The 24,603-nt window shown below is 40.9% G+C and overlaps 1 protein-coding gene across 9 annotated transcripts in view; it reads right to left on the minus strand.

Moving 5' to 3' along the window:
- The window catches only part of Phactr1 (phosphatase and actin regulator 1), a 482,351-nt gene that overhangs the window by 442,795 nt on the left and 14,953 nt on the right, over positions 1-24,603 (minus strand). For all 9 annotated transcript variants that reach the window (XM_028867741.2, XM_028867747.2, XM_028867750.2 and 6 more), the window contains exon 3: positions 11,477-11,623. In XM_028867741.2, the coding sequence (XP_028723574.1) occupies positions 11,477-11,623 (147 nt within the window). The remainder of the gene's footprint in view (positions 1-11,476; positions 11,624-24,603) is intronic.

Below are 24,603 nucleotides of genomic sequence, written 5' to 3' on the forward strand. Positions count from 1 at the left end.
TTCCTTTTGAGTATCGATAGCAGCAAGACCCTCTCCCCAGCCGCAAGCATTTAAGGCAGAACAAGACAGATATGGCCCCTTCTCTCAGAAAATAAATGCCTCTTTTCCTGGATGTTGAATCTACTTATGGATTCCATTGTTGATGGAGGTGTGAAACACTATTAAATAGATAATATGACTATTAAATGAAATGTCAGAATAAAGATAAGTCAACTTTCCTTCTCCTAAAAATTGTCCACATTTTTATATAGACTCTTGATAGAATAAGACACAACATCAAGGTTTTATGCCACTAAGATAAATCATGTCTATTTCCTCCTAGATTCACAGGAAAGGTGCTTACTGAGCACCTATTGTGCTGGTTCCTCAATTTATATCTCCCTTTTAGGCAATTTTAATAATTCATATATATATATATATATAATACAATTACATATAATACAATGTATATATTATATGTGATGTTAAATATATCATATATAATTGTATATAATATATAAGATATATTATATAACCTAACATATAATGTATATAATATATTACATACATAATAGGTAAGCAAACTGAAATTCAAAAAGATAACAATCTTGCCCCCAAATTTCCCAGTAGTGTCAGAATTCAAATACGTATCTATGATGTAAATCCACTGTGACCATTCTGTACTGTGACACTTTCCTTGGTCATCAGGTGATCAGGCCATTGTTCACCACTGCCTGACTACAGCAGCTCCTGAATGAGCCAAGAGTTCCTAGACCCTCTTGTATGAAGAAATGAGGTCTGGTCTGGTATTCACTACCTTGCAGTATGCATCTGCTCCCAGCCACACCACCTCTAGACTTTCGCCACAGGAAGGAATCTTAGTCTAGAATGAGACAAGACCAGGGGCAGAATAAGGGAAGTTACCACGACATAAGCCCTGTACAATGCTCTGCTACTGGAGAGAAAATGAACTGAGCCTCAACAACCAATTTGTAGAAACTAGTCTGAGGGAGAAGATGACCATTTTTATGGACTGGTATGACTTATATACTTGTTTTCCTGTAACTCACCAAAGAGCAGGCCTGGGAGAAATGAGACCAGTTAGAATTTAGGAAAGACACTACAGTGCACTGAAGTTTCACTGTGACTACTGGACAGTATTTGATCTTCGCAGAGACTGATGGAGGAAAGTGCTTTAAAAACCAGAAAGAACATTGCAGCAGCCTTGATACAGCTTGGTGTCACAGAATGCATTTGCTCAGTGGCCACGAATGCACACGTTGTCAACCAGTATTCTAGTATCCATTCATGCTTTCATTTCCCCAAGTTCTGGGTGAGGAAAACTTTCCCTTGAACACCAATATCTGTCCTGTGCTTTGTTTCCTTCTATGCCTTATTATAACCTATGTGGTTTCTTTCGGAGCTAGTGCCCTCATTTCGACACTATGTGGAGGATGACGCTTAGCAATAAAGTAATAACACCTTCAGATTGGAATCCTGGTATCATGTGAAAAGGAATTACATCTCTCACAATCGGACCTCTCCCCTCAGCATTCTGTTTAGTAATATGAATGAACAATGTGCTTAATGGCTGTTCTTGCTTTCCTTTCAGCAATTCCACACGAAAGATCTTAACCAAGTACAGTGATGGCTGGATTTAAATTAAACCATCAACCAATATTTTTGAATGAATAGTGGACAAGTGTGTGCAAATAAGTCAGTGTGATATCGACATTATATTCCTATTTCTGTCCAGTTTGTTTATGGCTATGTTAGGGCGTGCCACCTGTTATAAATGAAGTACGGAGCCAGGGAAAACTAAAATTGTACCTGATATAATGGTTATGTCAGACATGTCAGCACTGGCTAACTCCAGTCAGCATTCTGTTCTGTCTCAGTATTTCCACTTCACTGGTTTAGCGAGTGGGCTCAGAGAGGCTCCAGGACACAGGCCCTGGTGCCTATAACTCTGCTCGGTTGTTCTTATAATTAGCCTATGAAAGGGCTCAGCAGATGGAATGCTTCTTTATGAGGAGGTTTTAGAACAGAATTTGTTCAGACAGATCACATTATGTGAGTTACAACCCAGAGGCCAGCGGAGGGAGTTAAAAGATGGCTTGAGCATCCTTTGACCTGACCTGGTATTATTTTTATAGATGTTCCAGTTGGTCTTAGATTTAATGCACACTCCATTTCTTTAGCTGCTATTCTATCAACCAAGTAGGACATGTGGATTCAGATTTTGATGAACAAGAAAAAATATGAGAAAATCTCCTGTTTCTAAAAACTGAAATGTCCTCAAGGTACCTGAAAAACATACTCATGTGAGTTTTAGTTACAAATACAGGAGCACAAAGAATCTTCAGACCATCAAGAGGGCCAAGCAAGCATCCTTTACAGCTACTGCTGGCAAGCCTGTTTGCACAGCGGGTTTTGTGGTGAGAACTGAGTGGAGTGTGGAGTACAGGGGCCACCTTTGGCTAAACTTCACAAACCGCATTAATGATTTATAATTGCATATGGTCAGTAAGCTCCTTTCATGAGAGGACAAGGGAAAACTACCTTGGGCATTTTAGCACTTGAAAAAAGAGGCAATCACTGAGCAATCTTGCACAATTCAAAGAATGCACTGAGTACCTAGTGTCCTTAAAACTATTGACTAAATGTCTTTCATATCAAATATAGTAAAATACATGTATGAAATCATGTGGCATGATTAGCTGTATGCAATAGGGAATAAGTGATAAACCGGATTTTGGTGGGGTCTGTATTATTTAGCATAGCTTTGGTCCTAGACAATTTGTTGAAAATGTTTACTTGTTCTATGAATGAGCTCCGTACTTTGAGAGAAAGAGCCTTGGAAGTGTACAGTCCCAAATAAATGAATAAGACTCCAGTCACTCACACTTTTCTTTCTGCCTGGTCTATTTCAATTGAACAGCTTTAACAACGAGAAATTGTTTCTAGCACTGCTGTTTTGCACACAGAGCAACTCAGTTCTAAGCACAGCTGCTGACAGAAGTCCCTTTTCTACTGGAGAAGTGGCTGAGCTGGATCCAGCCAGCTTTGTGATCAGTCTATAACAAGGCTCCTGCTGCAAGGCAGTGCAAGCGAGGTCTGGAAGTAAATGCAGGGCAGCTGGCTCCACAGCTGTGCAAACTGTAATTCCATGGTGTGAGTGGGAGGAAATGAACAGCCCTAGACTTCCGCGCATCCACAGGGGACATTTAAGTCTTTCTCTCTCAGAAATAAAGGTTTTGCTTTGAAACTTCTGCTTATGTCTTTGTAAGGCTAAAGCAAATAATTAGGGCATTTAGTTGGGGGAAGAGAGAGGGTGAGGGGAAGAGGAGAGGACAGGAGGTCATGGAAGGAGTGACAGCAGGTTATTTGGTTGTCTGATACCCAGCAAGGTCCATGCCCCTTGTGGCATTCCCTGTGGTTGTAGGGTGGGATAGAGGTGCTTTCAGGTTCCTTCTTGAGCATCCCCCTCACATGGGAAGGTCAGGTCAGCAATGAGAAGGCAGAAGAATTCTGAAGTCCGAAAGCACTTGTAAAACTCGAACACTGTGTCTTGTAGTGAGAAGGAGATTCTATGGAGACCCCACTCTACACAGGAAGAACTGACAGCAGATGTGTGAATATGACCTCAGTTGATACAATGGTAAATGTGTCAGCCCTTGGGACTGCTAAAGGTGGAATTTAGGTTTTGGCCCTGGCAAAGGCAACACCTTAGGGGGGTTAGTTTATGTTTCAGTATTTGCTCCTATGCCTTACTTTACCAGAGGTAGAAAATGAAAGCTGTCCCAGTCTCCCGGACCACATGTGCTTCTGTCCATCATTTGGCAATTTACTATGGGAAAGCACTCTCAATCTTGGTTCTCACAGGGACAAAGACAATTAGGCAGACTGTTAGATAGGTTCAGAATATGATGCAGATCATATGCAGGGGTTTGGGCTTTGGGCAACAGCAATTCTGTAAATCATCACAGAACCTCGTGTCCACCAAAGAGAAGACACTCCCCTCAACTACCCAAAATTAAGATGTTATGCTTTTTAGAAAATTTCTCCTCTCTCTCTCTCTCTCTCTCTCTCTCTCTCTCTCTCTCTCTCTCTCTCTCTCTCTCTCTCGTGTGTGTGTGTGTGTGTGTGTGTGTGTGTGTGTGTGTGTGTGTGTAAAATGTCAGAGGATAACCATGGGTGTCATCATTGCCTTCCACCTTGGTTGAGACAAGGTCTCTATTTGCCACTGTATATTCAGGCTAAGTTGCCCATGAACTTGCCAGGATTCTCCTGTCTCTGCTTTCCATATGGTTGGAGAAATTCTGGGATTACAGATGTGTGGTGGGGGGTGTGTGGTGGGGGGGATGGTTGTGGTGGTACTGGTGCTGATGGTGGTGGAAGTAATGGTTGGGAGGCAGGAGTACCTTAGAAAGATGGACAGGAGACGCAGCAGAAGAGAGAAGCAGGAGAGCGCTCCTTCTCCACTTGTGATAACAAACACTCACGGTGTGCCCAGCATTATTCTGGGTTTCACATTCATTAAATTATTGGGTCTTCAAAACAAACCTCCATCAATTCTATTTTACAGAGAACCCAGAGGACTGAAGGAGGGAAAATGAGATGCCTCACAAAAGATGGCACAGCTGGTGGCCGAGTGGGAAGCAGAACCCAGGAAGTCTCCAGATTCTGTCCTTCATCAATGAAGAAGGCCCCCTCACTGTCCATATTTCCACTCTTGTCGGGCTCATAAACTATATCTTATGTATTGATGGTATAATGACAAATACATTTTATGGGCTTGCTTGTTCATTGCTGTTTTCAACTTTAAAAGAAATTACATTGTCTCTGTGGGCTTCTAAAAGTATCTCCTCCCTTGCCCCGCCCCCCCCACGCCTGTACCTGTTGTACCTGAGGGCTACACCAGTCCTGACTTCATAGTCCTTTTTCTCTATTCCCTTGATTCTGTCTGAGTAAGAGAAGCAAATTTACCTCACTCTCAACCATTCAGAAGAATCAAGTGCTATTTCTTTGCAAATATTCCAAATTCAGAAAAATCCCACAGGAAGCCAACAATTAAGTAATATTTATCAAATTGTGAGTTGTAAAGTCATTTGAATGGATTGTAACCAGTTGTTTTATAATTAAAATATATTAGAATGGCACAGAGCAGGAGGGATAGGCTAGAACCATACAGAAAGCATCCGAGTATACTTAACAGTTATAAGTATATGTGTGAGTCCAACAGGGTGAGATGAAGTTCATTTCTTACAATGAGTCTCAGGTACAGTTCTGTCTTATAATGCTGATTTAGGATATGCTCCTATCTCCATTTCTTTATGTCCTTCAGCTATATTCAGCTTTAAATGTGACCTCTGAGCCGGGTGGTGGTGGCGGCGGCGGCGGCGAACGCCCTTAATCCCAGCACTCAGGAGGCAGAGACAGGCAGATCTCTGTGAGTTCGAGGCCAGCCTGGGCTACAGAGTGAGTTTCAGGAAAGGTGCAAAGTGACACAGAGAAATCCTGTCTTGAAAAACAAAACAAAACAAAACAAAAAAAAAAAAAAGTGACCTCTGGAAAGAGTTGGTGATGCTAGTTTACTCTTTGGGATTAATCACGACCTTTCAGAACATAGAGTTTGATGCTGTATCTCATGATCTAAATTCCAGTTCTTCTTGGCTGTAGTGCATTCACTACATTATAACTTCTCTATGACCTAGTTTGCATGTACACACAGGAATAATGCCAGTCTCCTAGAGTCATTGTGAGACATGAATGGGCAATGCCTATAAAGTCCTCAATACAGCCAAGTTAGTAAATGCTGTCTCTCTAGTACATGCTCTGTATATGGTTATAACTATTGACTTCTGTGCATAACCTCATTTGAATTAGACACTTGTGTAGTTGTTTGTTTGATATCTCCACTTAGATGTTTAGCAAGCACCTCACACTTGGCAATTCTTTCTTGGAACTCTGCCATTCTGTTAACCCCAGCAGGCCCTTCCATCCTCACTACTCAGGTCAAGCCTCTGAAACACCTCAGGCTCTTCTCTCCTCACACTGCACATTAATCCATCAAAGAAGCCCATTGAGCAGACAAGCAGCTCTAAGTGGAGTCTGCAGGGTTGACTGCACCATGCTGGCAACTCACCTTTTCTCTGTTACCATAGCCTCCAAACTGGCTTTCCTACTTCCTCATTGTGTATGACCAGATCCCATTCCTTCTAGAATCTCTTCTCTTATTCATCTCCCTCATTCAGTCCTCTCTAGCCACATTGGGCTCCTTTGTATGCCTGGAATATTCTAGCTTGAGGCCTTTTCTAAGCTCTCTTCCCTACTCCATATTGCTTATTCTTCTACCTGAATTAAAGAACTTGAATGAAGTCCCTTCTTCTCCCCACTGTCAGTCTTACAGTCTACCCTTCTTCTTCCATGTGAGTCAACTCTTGGACTGCTTTATTCACTTTGTCCTTTACATGCATTAATTTATGAAATGCCATGAGATGTCCTCATAGATTATATATCAAATGTTGTTAATATGAAAAAAATCCTCAACCCAAAAGCTTCAGAGCCCAATTTTTTTTTTTTGTTTTGTTTTTTGAGCATGATTGATTTGGGGGCAGGAGTGGATTTTTGATTTTCTATTTTTCAGAGTTCAACTAATAAAAGCATACACTTGTCCAGAATCTGCAAATCTGAAAAACTTATGATTCCAAGCATTGGATAAGGGACATTATACTGTATATTATTGTTCAAAATCCATTTTAGAACCTAAAATTCAAGAGAGTAAGATACTATTTATTTCTTTTCATCATTGAGGTTTAACAGTGTCTGAAAAGTCTCTGATTCATAGTTAACTGCTCAGTTAATATTCTTAATGGAATGAATATCACTAAGTCAGTATGAATAAAGGGCCTAGGTGGCATATGGGAGAAATGTATGAGTAATAGGGAGTAATAAAGCTCTTCCTGTACCTTTGAGTAAACCACAATTTTAATATTAAACTAACATGTAATTTGGTTAGTTGAAATGCAGAGATACTGAGGCTTTATTCAAAACACACACACACACACACACACACACACACACACACACACACACACACACCACAGTCCCCATGTCTATAGTCACATTCCAGCTACTTTAGCATCAGAGATTCTACAGATGATTAGCAAAGAGTAACTCTACAGGCCACTCTGAAAAACAGTCTGCTTTAGTAATAAAAGATACCTTTAAAACTGCATTGATATACAACTGCTGTATTATAACCTGTAGCTCATTTGTTTCTGACAGCCTATGTGTCCATGGAGAAAAGAAAGATGTTTTGTAGTTCATGGCCAGGAAAATGCCTGTGGATTTCAAAACTTTATATTGAAGGTGTGACTTGTCTGTGCATAGATTTACCTTCCCTAGTTATCTAAAAAGATAAGAGGAAAACATACATCTTGCATAGTATTCAACTTTAATTGTGAAGAAGAGGTTACAAGTCTTGGATGTAGCTGACCCATCCATTCTTAAGGTATCCAAACTCAAGCCAGTTATGACTCCTTTTATTCCATGGACCCGAAAGATTGGAAGAGACCAGTGGAAGTCAGAAACATCTATCCCTCAGTATGATCAAGTATGATCAAGAACAAAAGTAGAGCCTGGTCCTGTGAAGGACATAAACATGCTGAGGTTGACCATGCTATTCATTTAAAGTTTCCAGAGATAAAAAGCAATTCTGAAGTGTCAACGAAGAGCTCCCCTCCTGGGGCCGGAGAGAAAGAGATAATTGTGCATAAACATGCAGACCTGGGTTCATATTAGTACCAAGATAAGAAGCATGGTTGCATGTTCACTTGTAAGACCAAAGCTATGAGGGGTGGGGAGTGGTTAGATGATCTTGGATCTAGGTGGTTACAAGCCTAGATCCACTAAGCCTATCTTGAAGGACTAAGGTGGAGAGTGATGAGGTCACTCAGTGTCCTCTGGCCTCTTCACATGCACCTGTACATATGCATGTATGTGTGTAACACACACACACACACACACACACACACACACACACACACGTCTTCTTATGTGTCACATATTATATGGGGGAGTGGGTTAGATGGTCTAAAATTAACCAGAAGGAAGCTAGAATTTTGTACTTGACATCTCTTTAAGATATTTTATACATACATCAATTATTTTCAATCACATAACACCTTCATTCACTTCAGTGCATAATTATATAGAACTTCAGTTTTAGTGTCACTTACATACCAAATATTCTATATCATATAATATACAGGTAAGTGGAGAGCGCATAAGGAAGGTACCTGCCTCTTCAATTCAGTGAGTAAATTATTTCATAAGGCAAGAAGATAAATTCTCTCAAGCTAAAGCTTAGTGATGTTCATTACTGCTACTGGCAGTGCAAACCCTCTCCCCTGTTACACAATATCCTTTCAACAATTTGAACTTCTTAGGGGAAATAAGTAACCCTCCACCCCCATTGTCCAAAATAAGACCTGGTGTCTGAATGCCCTACAGTGATACATTGCCTTCAATTTCTTTAGCATTGACATTATCTTCAGCAAGCATCCATCTATCAATACTTGTAACTTTGAAATGTTGAACAGTAGTTAAAACCCAGGAAGGGCTATTTGGGTTAAATAAAAGACATGGCTCAGAAAATTTCTATTCTCTCTCAGTCTAGACACAACTGAAGTTGGTATTTCCACATAGTTGTGAAAGATCCATGCTTTCTTACTCTTATCTAATTCTTGTGAGGGTGTAGGTGAAGAAGTATATCTTACACTCAACTTTGGACTTGTTTCCAAAATGATGTTCTTAAGTTCTGTCAGGGATAGGGCATAGTTGAAAGAATGCTAAAGTTTTGATTAGTTTTCAAAATATCCAGTCCTCTTTATTCAGCAAATATATGGGTTAGTGGACGGAGTTTGTATCCAAAATGAATTCATGATCATCAAGAAAAATGAATACATGTGTATAAGTATCTTCTTCAAGCATTGCAAAATGTGTAAAATATTAAAGATGGACTTATACATAATGAGTGGGTTTGGGGAGGCAACTATTTGCCAGAAGTACTCTAAAAGGATGAGAATTTATTCAGGAGTAACAAAGAATAACTTTGTGTTTGGGGGGAACAAGGAAACAGTAGAGGACTGCTTGCCGGACTAGTTGCTTATAAACTGCTGTTAAGAGGCAAATCTTGCTAGGCCCAGATTATACAATTTATTGAGAGTGCACAGGCTCCTCTGTTCAGCAGCCCTGATAACGACACTAATAGCTTAATTACAGCTTCCTGCTTAAGGAGATAAACAAGGCTGTTTGCTTTGTCTCTTCCTTTAAATCAGGGGTTACAATTACTTTTAAACACAGTAGAAAGGCACATCTGTGAGTGCATCTACTTTGTTAAGAAAGCAACCAGAAACCAGCTGGAAAATAAAGAAAGCCCCAGGAGTGAGCAGGCAGTCTAACGTGGTGGTGGGGGGAGTCCCATTTGAGCATGGAGCAGTAGACATTAGACACAGTAAACAGGCAGCAGTGTGTGTGTGGGGGGGGGCAGGAATAGAAATGTTTTTGGAGAATATATTTTCCCGGGATTCCCTCAGAGACATCACAGGAGTGCTCCCCTCACTGCTGTCCTTCAGGCAGCCATGTCTCTGCTCCCCATCTTTCACTTCAGCACCAGGAAGCCGGGACAGCTCCTCAGGCTGCCTTACAGAGCTGTGGCTGCCTGAGGCCTCAGCATTTTCACTAAATGGTGTTGATCTTGTTCTCTGTACCTTTAGGGAGACACAGTGGGGACTGGGGCCATGTCTGGCCTGTTTATTTCTAGATGAGATGAAGACAAGTTATGTCTGAACCAATCTTTCAGTTGGACTCCAGAGCAATTTAACCAGAATAAAAGATTAAGTCATTGGTTTGAATCTGGGGTTCAGTGTAATTGGTAGCTGGAACTTGAGATCCTTCTTTAATGCTTTATTCTATTACTTTGTTATAGCACTACCAGGAAGGCAAACAATTTTTATGAACTGTACTTTAGTTCACTTTCTTTTCTACTAAGTTGAAGACACCAACAATTCTTTAGTCTGGGAGAACAATGTTCATCCTAAAAGAAGCACTTTCCAGTTCTTTGGAAGACCTCTCAGAAACATGTGCTGGACCTGGAAGGCACAAGCAGAGATTCCCAGAGGAGCACTATCAACTACCACAGCATGCCACAATGACCAGACTTCCACACCGAAGGTCTCTCCCCTCCAATTACAAAGCCAGGGGCAACCATTTAGGAAGTAACCACATACACATCGTTTGAAGAGTCAAATCACTAAGAAGAAAATATACTTTGTTACTCTGGCCCAGTCAGTTCCCATTGTTTTAGCCATTAAAAAGCTGCTGACACAGTGAATTTTTTTCTCCAAGCAGCCGTCTTGTGTCTAAACTCTCCTCCACAGGACATCACATACATATTCTTTGCTCCAGCACACATGTGTGCACAAAACGCACCCTCGCACGCGCGTACACACACACAGACACACCAATTCAGTTCTTAAATTTTTTTTTTTTTTAAATAAGTGCTGTCTGATTTTTAAAACTTATTTTGAAATTGAACCTTAAGGGGAAAGCTCTCACTCTGTTTGTCTAGAGAAGGCAGCATGGAGAGGAAGAAATACAGGTAGGGAGGGCGGGGGGTTAGGAGCCATTCAGAAGAAGTGTTCTGTGAAGTTAGTGGTGAAAACTTTTTAGGAGAGAGCAACTCTTCCGCTGAAGCCGGAAAGGACAGACCGGTGTCTCTTGTTAGGTGACCCGGGGTGCCCGAGGCACACCCCTGAAGCATAGTAACTCTGAATCTCTGGGTCCCTTCATTTACTCTTTCCCCTTTTCTCCTTTTTTCCCTCCCATCCCACTCTCCCTTTTCACTTAATTCTATCTGGGCCACTTGGAACTCATGGAGTCCACCCAACTGCTTGCTGTATACCACGCTTTCCTCTTGGCTTTCCAGTCGCTGTTCCCAGTCAGCCCCGCCCCCTCCCTCGCATCAGTGAGGTGGTACCCTCCAGACAAAATCACCCGCGTCTGAATGTCACCAACAAGTTCCACCCTGTAGTAATCCCTGCCGGCGACAGCCTCATCCAGGAAGCCCTGCCATCTCCTCCGCCCACAGCCGCGCGGCATTCCCTCCCTGCCAGTGATTCTTAGGGTCATTGTTACCACTGACACTTTCTTTTCTTCCTGGAAGGGGAAAGCCCGCGTGGGTGTCACTGGTTGGGTGTAAGGCTCTACGCGCTCCCCTCCCCCACCTCTGCAATACACACACATACACACATATATACGCCTTCCCCACGCGGGCGACACAAAGGGAGCGAGTGTGAGAGCAGGGCGCCCGCAGGGCAGGAGGGCGCAGGGAGGGGGCACCAGGGAGGGGCGGGGGCTGATCCGGCCCAGGAGGAAGGGAGGGAAGGAAGCAGGTGCTAGACACCCAGACGAAGGCGAGGGGCGTCCTTACCTGCCCCCAGGTTAAAGGAGATCCTGGCCTCTGCGAGATACGGCGTGTCGCTCTTGGAGCGGACTCTTCTGATGGGCCGCCGGTCTATGTCATCCTCCGAAGAAGCCGCCATTAATGTGGGAGGCAGGAGCAGGGTCGCCCGGCGAGCTGAGAGGAGAAGGAGATGGAGAGAGGGGGAGGGAGAGAGGCGGAGAGGGGGAGGAGAGGAAAGGAGGAGGCTCACACACATAGAAAGGGGGAGGGGAGGGGGAGGGGAGAGGAGGGGAAGGGGGCAGGGAGGGTGGGGGAGAGAGGGAAAAGGGTAAAAAAGAGGAAGAGAAAGAATGAGAGAAAGAGAGCAGAGAAAAGGGTGAAGGGAGAGAAAGAAAATCCGTTAAGGATTGGTGGACTGGAGCAAGATCAGGTTAGCCCTGGTCTGTGCCCAGGGCTTCCCCTAACTCCTCTCCCAGCGCCGGACCAAAGGGTCAGTGCTCTTGGCCAACACCCCGCCTCCTGCCGCAGCCCTGTTTCAGCCACTGGCACAGATAGGCTAATGCGAATAGGAAGACTCTAAAGCCAAGATGCCCAGTCAGCACTGTGCCCTCTCCCGCCAAATACACTTCCTCTCCTTTCAAGCGCAGGCGGCTACAGTCTCCACAACCCAGGGGACTCTCTAGCCTGAAGGTGCTGGAGGACCACAGAGGCCAGCTTTTATGCTCCCTGATGCCATTCCTGGAGCCTGTCACTCTTGCCCCATTTGCCTTGGGGTAGGGCACCTACCTTTTCCAGGATAACCTCTCTGTTCTGTCCCTCCCAACTCGAAGCCCAAATAAAGTTCGAAACAGGTAATTGGAAGCTCTTTTATCTTTCCCCTTACAACTTAGGGTGGGACATGGTGGGAGAGGGTGCTCGGGTTTGGTAGACTGGGTTTTATAATTGATATTTTCAGTGTAAACCAGGCTTATTCACAGAACCGATGGGCCTCTTCTACATTCACTAAGGGGTAGGATGCGCTTCTCTCTACATAAATACCTACTATGTGAACCTTCAGCTTTTGCTTTCGGTCACATCTGATACAAATAACGATGTTTGCACTGGACTTCTCTTTGACAGCTCCGCACCATTGTTGCTGAAGGAGAGGTAGCCATCAAAGCAGCTTGGGTTCCTTTGAACATTTGTACTGCTTGACTGTAACACTCCACCAAACACAGCAAACGAGCCAGAGGGTTTTCTGGGGGTGTGATCAGAACCTGTTTGATGCCACCACTGAAACTACTGATGGCCTAAACTCCTTTGTGTTTGTCTTTCTGAATCTTATCACACAGGATCTTTTTTCCTGCCCTGATGTCACTATTCTTCAGTCTAATAAGTGCCCAACTCCAGCAGGTGGATACCCTGGCCTCCTTGGTACAAAGGAGAGCTCAGTATGGCTTCCTGCCCTTTGGTCTCCCAGCTCAGGCTCTACAAGGCTCTCTCCTCTGTACTGCAGCTGCCAGTTCCCTCTCATTTTATACTCACCCCCCTCTGGGATCCCCAGTCTCTCTCCACTGGACCCTTGCCTTCACATGGTCATTGTTACCCTTGGCCTCGCTGCTTCTCTAACTTCAAACACAGTCTCTGTAATTTTGCTCGACCTTCCTATGGAACTCCAGCACCCCAAGATTCCCATTTTCTTACTTCCTGTTCTCTTCTTTCATTCCATCTCCTGCTTCCTAACTTCATCTCTCTACCAAGGTCATTTTAAAAGGCCACCAATATCTTCCTAGCAGTTAGATCCATCTTTTTCTTGGTCTCTTTGAAATATTTCATAATCTATTTGTCTTGATATTATCTCTTCCTTTCCTCTTCCAGTACTGAACTATTTCCCTAACTACTTGATCTCTAATTGTCAGCTAGTTCTTGTGGTGATAGATTGTGTACCCTAATAAAAATCTGCCTGAAGATAAGAGAACAGAACAAGTCACTAGATTAAACACAGAGGCCAGGCAGTGGTGGCACACACCTTTAATCCTAGCACTCGGGAGGCAGAGATCCATTGGAATCTCTGTGAGTTCAAAGCCACCCTGGATTACATGAGATTGATTCAGTCTAGGAGAGAAACAGAGCCAGGCAGTCATGGCACCCTCCTTTAATCCCAGTACTTGGGAGTCACATGCCTTTAATCCCAACACTTGAGATCTCATGCCTTTGCTACCAATATTTGGAGAGGCACACACACGATTAATCCCAGCACTAGGAAGGAAGTGATGGCTGGGTGGAGAAAGGTTTATAAGGTGTGAGGAGATGTGAATTAAAGTCCTTTTTGGCTGGAGCCCTTTCAGCTGAGAACTCAGAGACATTCAGTCAGAGGATTTGTGGATTTGGCGAGGTGAGATGTGACAGTAGCTTGATCCTCTGTCTCTCTGATCTTTCAGCATTTACCCCAATATCTGGTTTCAGGTTATTTTTTATTATTATTATTAAAAAGTCCATTCAGGATTCGTGTTACAAGTTCTCCACACGTTAGTCTGAAATTATGCATCCTATCACTCACTGCCTGCTCTCCCACTATTTCCTTAGAATCCACTCAGATGGCCCATATCTGACTCGTTTTAGATAGACCTGCCCCTGTGGTAATGTGCTACACTGCAAGTCTCTTTGAACTTTTCGTCTTCCCCTAAGAATGTATTTCTGCTGTGAGCCTACTGCCCCAGTTTGCTTCCTATCGCTGGACTAAAACACTGACCAAAAGTAACTCAGAAGAGGACAAGGTTTATTTGGCTTACAGGCTATAGTAAGTCATTTCATCATCAAGGGAAACCAAGGCACGAACCTGGAGGCAGGAACTGAATCAGGGACCATGGAGGGATGTTGTTTACTGGCTTGCCTTCAAGCTCACATTCAGTTACTTTATATAACCCAGGACTGCATGAAAAGGAGTGGTACCACCCACAGTTGGCTAAGCCCTTCTCCATCAGTTAGCATTCAAGAAAATGCCCCCAGGCCATCTAATGGAGGTAGTTCCTCAATTGAGGTTCCTTCTTCCTAGGTGCCTCTAGTTTATGTCAAGTCGATAAAAATTAACTAGCAGCCCTAGCACATAGGAAATGTTCAGAAGATGCTTCTGAATAAAAGAAGAGTGAGAAGGAGGGAGAGAGGAAGAAGGAAAGATGAAAGAAATGAAAGAGCATTAAGTAACTAATGAGTGGTTAAATTGGGGGCCAAGTCGGTATCTCCCTGGATTCAGATACTATGCCTTCCACAGGAGATGGTTCCAGGACTCATCGTGGATACAAAAAAGCCTAAAATATTCAAGATCCTTATATAAAATATTTGCATGTCTCCCTGTATGCTTTAATTCACCTGTATATCAACCCAGTTCCCTTTTAATAATTTATTCAATGTAGAATTGATGTAAATAGTTGCTATGTTATATTGCATGGGGGAATAATGACAAGAACAAAGTTTTTGCATGTATGGTACAGATGTAATTCCCCCCTGTGTTTTCCAATATTGCTTGAATTTGAGGATGAAGGATAGATACAGATGGCTGACTGATATGCTAATTGTAAATGTTTGGTGTACCACATCTATCTATCTATCTACTTATGCATTTGAAACAGAATCTTGTTATGTAGCTCAGGCTGGCCCTGGATTCATGCTGTTGCCCTCTGGCTTTGAATTCTTTATCCACCTGCCTCAACTTTCTGGTTGCTGGAGTTACTGGTATACACCACTATGCCAGACTCTAGGCACAGGTTACATTCACTCGTCTATTGTATTTGATCGTTATATCTTGTGTATTCTCAGTGAAACACAGATTATCAAAAGGACAACTGTATTGTAATGGGGAAAAGGTGAATGGATCCTTAGCACATAATCATGACATGGTGGTTTCAGTTCTTCAGAAGGAACAGAAAGTAAAGAAGCTCAAACACCTCTGAATGATTTATAAACCATTTCCCCATGAGTTAATGTAGGGCTTTTTGTTTAAAATGCCTAGGATTTCCTCTCTTATGTTATTCATGAGCCATGTGTGAAGAAGAATGATAAAGTTGTTTGGAAGACTAGAGAGTCAGAGATTTCCCAGTGTTTCTTTAATTCCACACACTTATTCTTGATATAGAAAAATACATCTGTGAAAAATTCCTATTTATTACTTATTTAATACTTTAGATGTTGATTAAGGACTAAATGCTGTGAGTAGCTTTAGGTTTACCTTTATTCATAGAGATTTGAATTATTATTGTTGTTGCTGTTGTTGTTGTTGACAGAGTCTGGCTATATAGCCCTAGTTAACCTGGAACTTGCTTATGTGTATCAGGCTGGCCTAGAACTCACAGTTGTCCTCCTGCATCTGCCTAATATTCTGGGAGTGCCGGTGTTGCTGCCACACCCAGCTACAAACATTTTCATATAAGTCAACTATAGACTATTCTATTGTTCAAGTACTTTTACATAGATTCACTTTTTAAAGAAAATGGTAATGGAATACTATGCCTTGCTGCATACTGTTGAATTCAGTTATCATTATATTTCATTTGTGATCATTATCTTCCATTTCTCGCCTTCCCTAATATGCTTTCTTCTTTGTCTTGCAACTGTTTTTAAATTTCTTTCCACATTCCCTCTTTTCTTGCATTTTTCTTTAGCTCTAACCATCCTCTTACAGGTCAATCCCCTTTCTGCATCCCCCTCTCATCATACATGAAGAACTCATTGTGACATTATTACAGTATTTCCATATTCTATATCTGTCTCATATGTGTAAGTTCTTTTCATGAAATGTTTGGCTGGGTGGCCTCAGAAGAACCTTGGGATGGGAATCAAGGGTGGTGGGTACCATCCAAGGACTAGTGTGCTGTGGGACGGTCTATATGTCAAATTGCTCTGATTGGTCAATAAATAAAACACTGGTTGGCCAGTGGCCAGGCAGGAAGTAGGTGGGACAAGGAGAGAGGAGAATGCTGGGAAGCAGAAGGCTGAAGCAGAGAGACACTGCAGCCGCCGCCATGACCAGCAGCATGTGAAGATGCCGGTAAGCCACCAGCCACGTGGCAAGGTATAGATGTATGGAAATGGACTAATTTAAGCTATAAGAACAGTTAGCAAGAAGCCTGCCACGGCCATACAGTTTGTATGCAATATAAGTCTCTGTGTTTACTTGGTTGGGTCTGAGCGGCTGTGGGACTGGCAGGTGACAAAGATTTGTCCTGACTGTGGGCAAGGCAGGAAAACTCTAGCTACACTAGTGTTATCTTATTAACTAACACTGGCAATGGATGATCTCAGTCACATCACCTGTAAAGTGTGAGGCTCAGCTCACACCCAACATGAAAAGGCCCTGCCCAGTTTCAACACTCTATAGTTATGTGTAGCTACTGTGTTACTGTCCTGATTAGAATATATATATATATATATATATATATATATATATATATTCTATATACGTGTGTGTGTGTGTGTGTGTGTGTGTGTGTGTGTGTGTGTGTGAACTTGATACAAGCCAGAGTCATTTGGGAGGAAGAAATTTCAATTGAGAAAATTCCTCCATTAGAATGACCCATAGGCAAATCTGTAGGAAATTTTCTTGATGCATGACTGATTTGGGAGGACCAAACCCACTAAGGGCAGTGCCACCACCTGGGCAGATGGTCCTGGGTCCTATAAGAACCAGGCTGAGCAAACAAGGTGGAGCAAGCCAGTAAGCAGCATTCCTCCATGGCCTCTTCTTCATTTCTGTGTTCAGATTCCTTCTTGAGTTCCTTCTCTGACTTCCCTCAATGGACTGTGATTTGGCATAAATAAGTCAAATGAACGCTTTCATGTCCAAGCTGATTTTGATCATGGTCTTTATCAAGCAACAGACAGGAAGCTAGGAAAGTTACTCTGGTATTTTTCATAAAAATCCTTGGCACTTTTTTGTCTCTCAGCCTTAAGAGACATTTTCCTTTGTTATATAATTATATTTAGGAAATGATATGTTACCTGCTAGTCTCCCTCTTGATTCATAGTATTCACATGTATTTCACAGATGAATTCTGTAGAATTTATCCTCCATATTGTTTCCATTATGTGATAGTACCCATATGATTGTATGGGGACTTATGTAGATATGAGAGAACTTAATTCAGTTGTGACCTCAACAACTACCAAACAGAAATTTTAAATGGTAATTGCCTATTTTTAAAATACGTCTGCTGACCCAGGAAAGTACAATGTTTTCTTATCTTTTTTTCTACAGCCAGTCAAACAGTTAAAATTCCAGAGCCTTCATGCATATTATTTCCAGAACTGGAGCCAGAAATACAAGTAATATACTAGGGTCTCAAAAGAAACATTTTATGCATCCATTGATCCTACAGAATAGAATGGAGACAGGAAGACAAAGAAAATTAGGGTAATAGATTCTTACTATGAATATACTTGAGGTAAGTAAAACTTACCCTTTAAAAATATTATTCAGCAGACTGGAGGGATAGCTCAGCTGTTAAAGGCTAGGCTCACAACCAAAAATATTATTCAGCATGTACTTCTAGAATACCATAACATCAGAATCAAGTGAGCTTTGACCTTTGTTTCTTTATTTGTTTTGAAATATAGTTTTCCTGGGTGTTCCAGGTTGTTGTCACACTTAGAATCCTCCTGCTTCAGCCTCCAAGTGCTGGCATTTCAAGTGTGTACCACCATTAGTAAATTGTGGATATTGTATATCCCCAAGAAGAACCTAATGAATTAGAGTTTGAAGGATGAGATGGGAGTAGCTAGATTTTAAAAATTGTTTCAACTATGTTGACTCTTCTTTTTAAAATATCATCACATAGATTTAGTATTACACTAGAGGTCCTGAATAAATAAATAAGGCAAGCAAAATAGTGTAAGATGTAATTAATTTGAAAGCAAGAGCAAATATTTTGCTAGTCATATTTGTTATAATTGTGTATACACAGAATCTTCAAGAGAACATAGGGAATTAAAACAAATAAATTTCACAACATCACTGGATATATTTGTATTATTTTTAATTAAAATTTGTTTATTTTTATTTATTTATTTATTATGGTGTTGAACATGCCTGTGCCAAGGTGCACAAGGTACCACAATGATTCCAAAGGTCAGAGGAAAACCTGTGTGAGTTGTTTCTCTTTTTCCACCATGTGTATTCCAGAGACTGAATACAAGTTGTCAGGTTTGGTGGCAAGCCCCCTCATATACTGAGCCATCTCAATGTCCTGAAAATAAAAATTTTATATTTTTGGTTGTGAGCCTAGCCTTTAACAGCTGAGCCATCTCTCCAGCCCAAAAATAAAAATTTTAAAGTACTATACACAATGACATTGAAATATATGAACAACTATGAATTTTTTTTAACAAAAATGAATAATAATTCTACATAAAAACTATGAAGCTTCATGGACATAAATTAAGAAGACCTAAATAAAATGGGTAATGGGATTAATATACTAGGATAACTTTCATGAATTTAAAAGAAAATCAATGTTAAGGCATTAGCCTTTTAAAATTGGCCTATAGTTTCAATGTGATTCCAAACAAATCTAAGCATTTTTTTTTAAAGGAAATTTGACAACTGATTCTAAAATGCACATGGGAATGCAAAGGGAGAATAGTCAGCATGATCTTGACAAATGAGCATGAATTTATAGGATTTATAGTATAAGACATGAAGATCCATGACAGCACAGAATATAAAAATAATGTGAGGTGAATAGATCAATAGAAGACCTAAAAACAGACATATATTCGAACAGTCCTGTGGCTTGGATAAGAATATCTTTGTAATATAGGTAGAAAGGGATGAACTTATGTAGTGCCAGAAGGTGACACAAACTGATGGGGGAGAAAATACATCAATTATCTCATTCAGTGCTGGACCTGCATGCTGCAACACTGACCTGCCTGGCATGATATTCCCATTGGTGTAATAGTGACACAATGGTTATATAAGTAACCAACTGCTTTCTGACTGGCTATGAGGCTTGCTCCATAGGAGGAATTTTATTTCCGGTCAGTAGCCCATGACTGTAAAGACCATAGACCCAAGGGGAAAAAAACCTATTCTTGGGGGTTTGCTATGAGATCATGCTGGAAGGAGGTAGTGGTGGGTGGATATGACCAAAGTACATTGTATATATATGAAATTTTCAAAGAATAGATAAAAAATAGTATTAGAATTTAAGTTCTGTTATATTTTCAGTATCATACACCATTAAAAATAAGAGATTACTGCTATGAGCAAATATATGAATGAATCTCACAGATTTATTGTTGAAAAAAGAAGCCATTTTCTAAAAGAGCAAATACTGAATGTGCCCATTTACTTGAAGCTGAAGGATAAGTTCTGTGACGGAGGCTGATGTGCCGTAGGTACATCATTCTTAGGCCACTAAGAAGCATAGTTTACTTTGGGATGTAAAACAAATTTCCCATCTTGTTCTGAGTGGTAATGATACTTTTCAGTAAAACTTCTAAAAAAGCTTCACATTATACACATTTTGTATTTATTCATGAGATGAAGATGTGACATTTATCACTAAAGAATAATATTATGAAATACTTCTAGCTAATTAAGATATGCAAGTTAATTTGAGCAATATTTTTTAAGATAAGTATTAAATGTTTGTGAAAACATACTACTAATAACAAATAAATGGATGCCAATTATTTATTAATGACTTAGACCATTTGGGGAATATTCATATTACACTATGCTAACATCTTGTGTTTTTTATTGTTTATTTGACCATTAACTTGTGAATATTATCTTAACTATCTCTAGTATCTATACTTTTAATATTTTTTACATGTATAAGTGTTTTGTCAGCATGTGTCTGTGTACCATATAAATTTTTATCTATGTATTTAAGAATTCTCTATTTTTCTATGTGTGGGTTTAGCTTTTAATTTTTCCTGTTTCTCTCTTACTGAAAATAGGTTTTTAGATATCTTTAATTTTTTAAAGTACCCTGCGCTGACAACATAATAAGGTAACTGTATTGGAATACGTGCAAGGATTAAAGTAATTGCTAGCAGTTCTTGTGCCTTGATCAATGTTAAAATGAAAAGAAGAAAAAATAGGAATAAAAAGCCAGGTTGAAGAGGCTTCCATCCAACCTGGGATAATTTGGAGACAAAAATCTATGACATCCACTAACAAGAGATGATACAGTAAAAGAAAACATTTGTGGGTCCTGGGTAAACATTTATCCATCCATGCATGCATAAATGAATGAATGAATGAATGAATGAATGAATGAATGAATGAATGAATGAATGAGTGCAGGAAGAGAAAGGATTCTTGCTTTTTTTCCCCAGTGGAATGCTGAGAGCTAACTTAATATGGGAGGTAGCTGTTGTAAAATCATCACTTTGTAACCATTATTATAAACATCAAGCAAGGAGGGAAAGATCAAGAAAAATCCAACAGAGGTGCTAAATCCAGGGGAAAGCTTGAGGAGGAGCAGCAAGATTTTCTGGCTTTAAAGGCCGGGCGGTGGTGGCACACGCCTTTAATCCCAGCACTCCGGAGGCAGAGGCAGGCGGATCTCTGTGAGTTCGAGGCCAGCCTGCTCTCCAAAGCAAGTTCCAGGAAAGGCACAAAGCTACATAGAGAAACCCTGTCTCGAAAAACCAAAATAAAATAAAATAAAAAGTTCCTTCCCCCTCCCCCACTGGTTTCAAGGTACAAACTGGACAGCATTTTGCCTGGGCCATGAAAATGGCCACTCCTGGTATAGGACAATTGGGTACTGGGTATCTCCACATATGACATCCAGAGAAAAATGTAATGTTATCTTTGGAATATTCTAGCCTAGAAGGAGCAAACTTGAGTCTGTCTCATCATGAGAATATAGTAGACAACATTGAATTAGGAGTGGTCTGTTAGGGAGAGAAGAACCATGTGTTTCACGAATGATGATGTCATAAAGGGCAACTTAAGGCTGTAGAAACATTCCAGGGTCAAAAAAGCAGAAGAGATCTGACCCTAGACTGGGCTGTCCTGGACCATAACCTTGGGTTGATCTGACCTTGGCCTGGATTCTGTCCTGCAGTGGAAGGGTGCTTTAAGTCCCTGTCAGCTTACAGGGAAAGGCAAAGACCAGGCTAAGTTACAATGTTACTGTGACTGATCAATGCACTGTAGTTATAAGATAATTACACACACATTCACATCCCTCTAGCCTGATTATGGATGGATAGATGAGCAATAAATTGATGATAGATAAATTATGGAAATAATAAAGACAAGAGAATAAATCCAGTAAAAACATATTCATTCCTTTTTCTTTATAAGAATTTCCAGAGGTCAGATAGAGATGAGGTCCCACCCTTTCTAAAAAAATATGAAAAAATTATCATTGTTAGGTAAGCCCCGAGTCTGTGGACAAGCAGTAATAATATTAAGAGTATTTTGTTTTGAATTAATTGGAGGCTCTTGACATTTTGTTAAAAATTGAATCTTGTTATAATGTATTTAAGCAGATTGGGCGTCTAGGCTGCATGAAGGAAACACACTTCACCACTTGGTATATCTGACAAGAGGTAGAAATGTAAGCGATTCTAGACCTCACCGTTGAACCTGGTACTATGTCACTGTGGCAAATTACCCCGTAGAAAACAAAATGTGAGCAATGCACGTGGATGTCATTGATTGCAATACCAATCCAGGCCACTGAAGTTACTTGTACATCTTAAGCAGATTTAACAAAAACATACCAAGGCTGGGTTTTTGTTACACTAAATTTAGCATGTAGATCCTGGAACATTTTTCTTTGCTATGCATAACAGCCATTTCTAGAAACTCAGAATATGCAGAAATGTCACTGGTGTCTTTTAATCCTCACTCCTCAGCTTGTCACTAAAGGAGCTGTCTATTTCACACATTTCTGACACTGGTTCCCTTTTCTCTCTGCTAAATTTATGAGGGTCCGTAACAGAGAAGGGATGGCAACTTTCTTTTTTTACCCTTTCTGCCCAGGTTCTAGACATGTGATCTTTCTACCAGGCCCATCTCAAATCTTCCCCATTGTATGATTTTAGGAGAGTGTTGTCCACCTCAGAGTCTATCTGAGTAGAACTGGACCACCACAAAGTCCACACTCATGCTTCCACATGCATTAGAAAGAGGCTTTCCAAAGGATAAGGCCACTTCTGGGCACTCAGCTAATCCTGCTTTCTATAGCTATATGATTCTAGTGATTTGCTGAATCTTCCTTAAGGCTTGGATACCTATCTTCTCTTGGATTGATGCCTGCATACAGATGCAAGCAAGACTGTTAGTTAACTACCCTAACACCAGCCTGGCAATTCTCTCCCAGAGGGCCTGTTTCATTGTATGAAAAATTGTACCTAATTTGAAAAGTCCTTATTCACATGAGACTTATTAACAAAACCTGTTTCTCTTTCTGGTGAGAAAATCGTTCTGTTTTTTTTTTCTTTCCATCTTTGCATGTCTAAACGGCCTGATTTCTGTGGCTGAAGTATTTTTATGCCCACTCCCACACTTCTGTACCACTAGGAAAATTAGTTTTGCTCTCTTTGCTTACCTCTTCTGAACTTGTGGCCCTTAATGTTCTTCACTTTGCATGAACAGATAAGAAAGATGATGACAATATTATATTCCACTCAGAAAACATGAAGTACTGCTTAGAAAATATAGGGGTGAGGTCAGCCTTCCTGAATTTGTACCTAAATCCCATATTTATAGTTTCATGATTTTATACGAAATAGTATCTCTGTGAATCTAGAATACCAACATAGCACCCCCGCTACAGTCTGCATGAGGATGCAAACACATAATCCGTATTAAGTCTTTGGCAAAGGATATTCTTGATAAATAATTAGTCAATAATAAATTGACTAATAGTATGGAATACTATTATTACTTGATAGTCCAAAGCAAGGCTATAGTTGTGAAATTAAACATTGACATAATTCCAAAGCTTAATACCTATCATACTTATTTAAAAAACTAGCTCTCTAGGCTTTGGTTCCCTTACATGCAAATGAGAAATAAAATGAACTCTTTCACTGGGCCTTGAGAGGATAAAACATTATGTAATAAATGTAAAACACCTAACACAGAGCCTGACAAATGGTGGGCGGGCAACAAATGTTCACTGCTTCCTGTCCTCCTGGTTTCTTAAAGTAGACACTGTGCAGAGTGGCTGGGGGCTGGCTGCTAAAACATGCTAGATACAGAAAGGAAAATGTGTTTCGGGCTTTGCATGTTGAATTGAGTTGAACAGGGGCTTAAGTAGCTTCTGTTATTTAAATGTTGATCATGCCTAGTCAAGGTGTATAAGTCACTTTCCAAGTCTCATTCAACAGTATAGGTAACAGGAAGCCTTATGATTTTAATTTTGCATTTTCTACATGGCTGGTTTTAAATAGAGGTGGTAATTAATGACATAATTTAAAGTCTTCAGGTTTTCGTACCCCTGATTCATGCTCAGTGTGCAGAAAGGTGACTACTTGGCAGTAGCTTCATGCAGCAGACTGCTGGCCTTGCTCATTTGGAAGTCACCTCAAAGTGAAGGCTGTTAGCTTGAGTTATTTGAGCCACTTTACAAGAAGACAATAGCACGTAGAGATAGGAACACCAGTGTACTGGCTAGTTTTTGTCAACTTGACAAGGCTGGGGCCATCTGGGAAGAGGGAACTACAACTGAGAAAATGCTTCATCATATTGACCTGTTGGCAAGCCTAAGGGGCAGGTTTTTTTTTTTTTTTTTTTAAATTAATGATTGATGTGGGAGAATACAACCCACTGTAGATGATGTAACTCCTGGGCAGGTGATCTTGGGTTGTATTAATAATTAAGCCAAGCTAGCCGTGAATAGCAAGCCAGTAAGCATGGTTCTCCCATGGCCTCTGCTTTAGTTCCTGTCCCCAGGTTCCTGCCTTGAGTTCCTGCCCTGACTTCATCTCATGGTGAACTATATGATGTACTGTCAAATAGATCCCTTCTTCTGCAGCATGCTTTTGATTGAAGTGTTTATCACAGCAACAGGAACCTGACTAGGATAGTCAGCCTAGGCACTGGGATCCTGGGTTTTGAATAAATCCTCTTCCACAATCCAGCTGTGCTAACTAGTTAAATACCCAGTGCTCACTACCCCCAACCATCTAGTCCCTAGAAATGTAGGAAA

This window comes from Peromyscus leucopus, chromosome 5, assembly GCF_004664715.2.
Source record: "Peromyscus leucopus breed LL Stock chromosome 5, UCI_PerLeu_2.1, whole genome shotgun sequence".
Lineage (NCBI taxonomy): Eukaryota > Metazoa > Chordata > Mammalia > Rodentia > Cricetidae > Peromyscus > Peromyscus leucopus.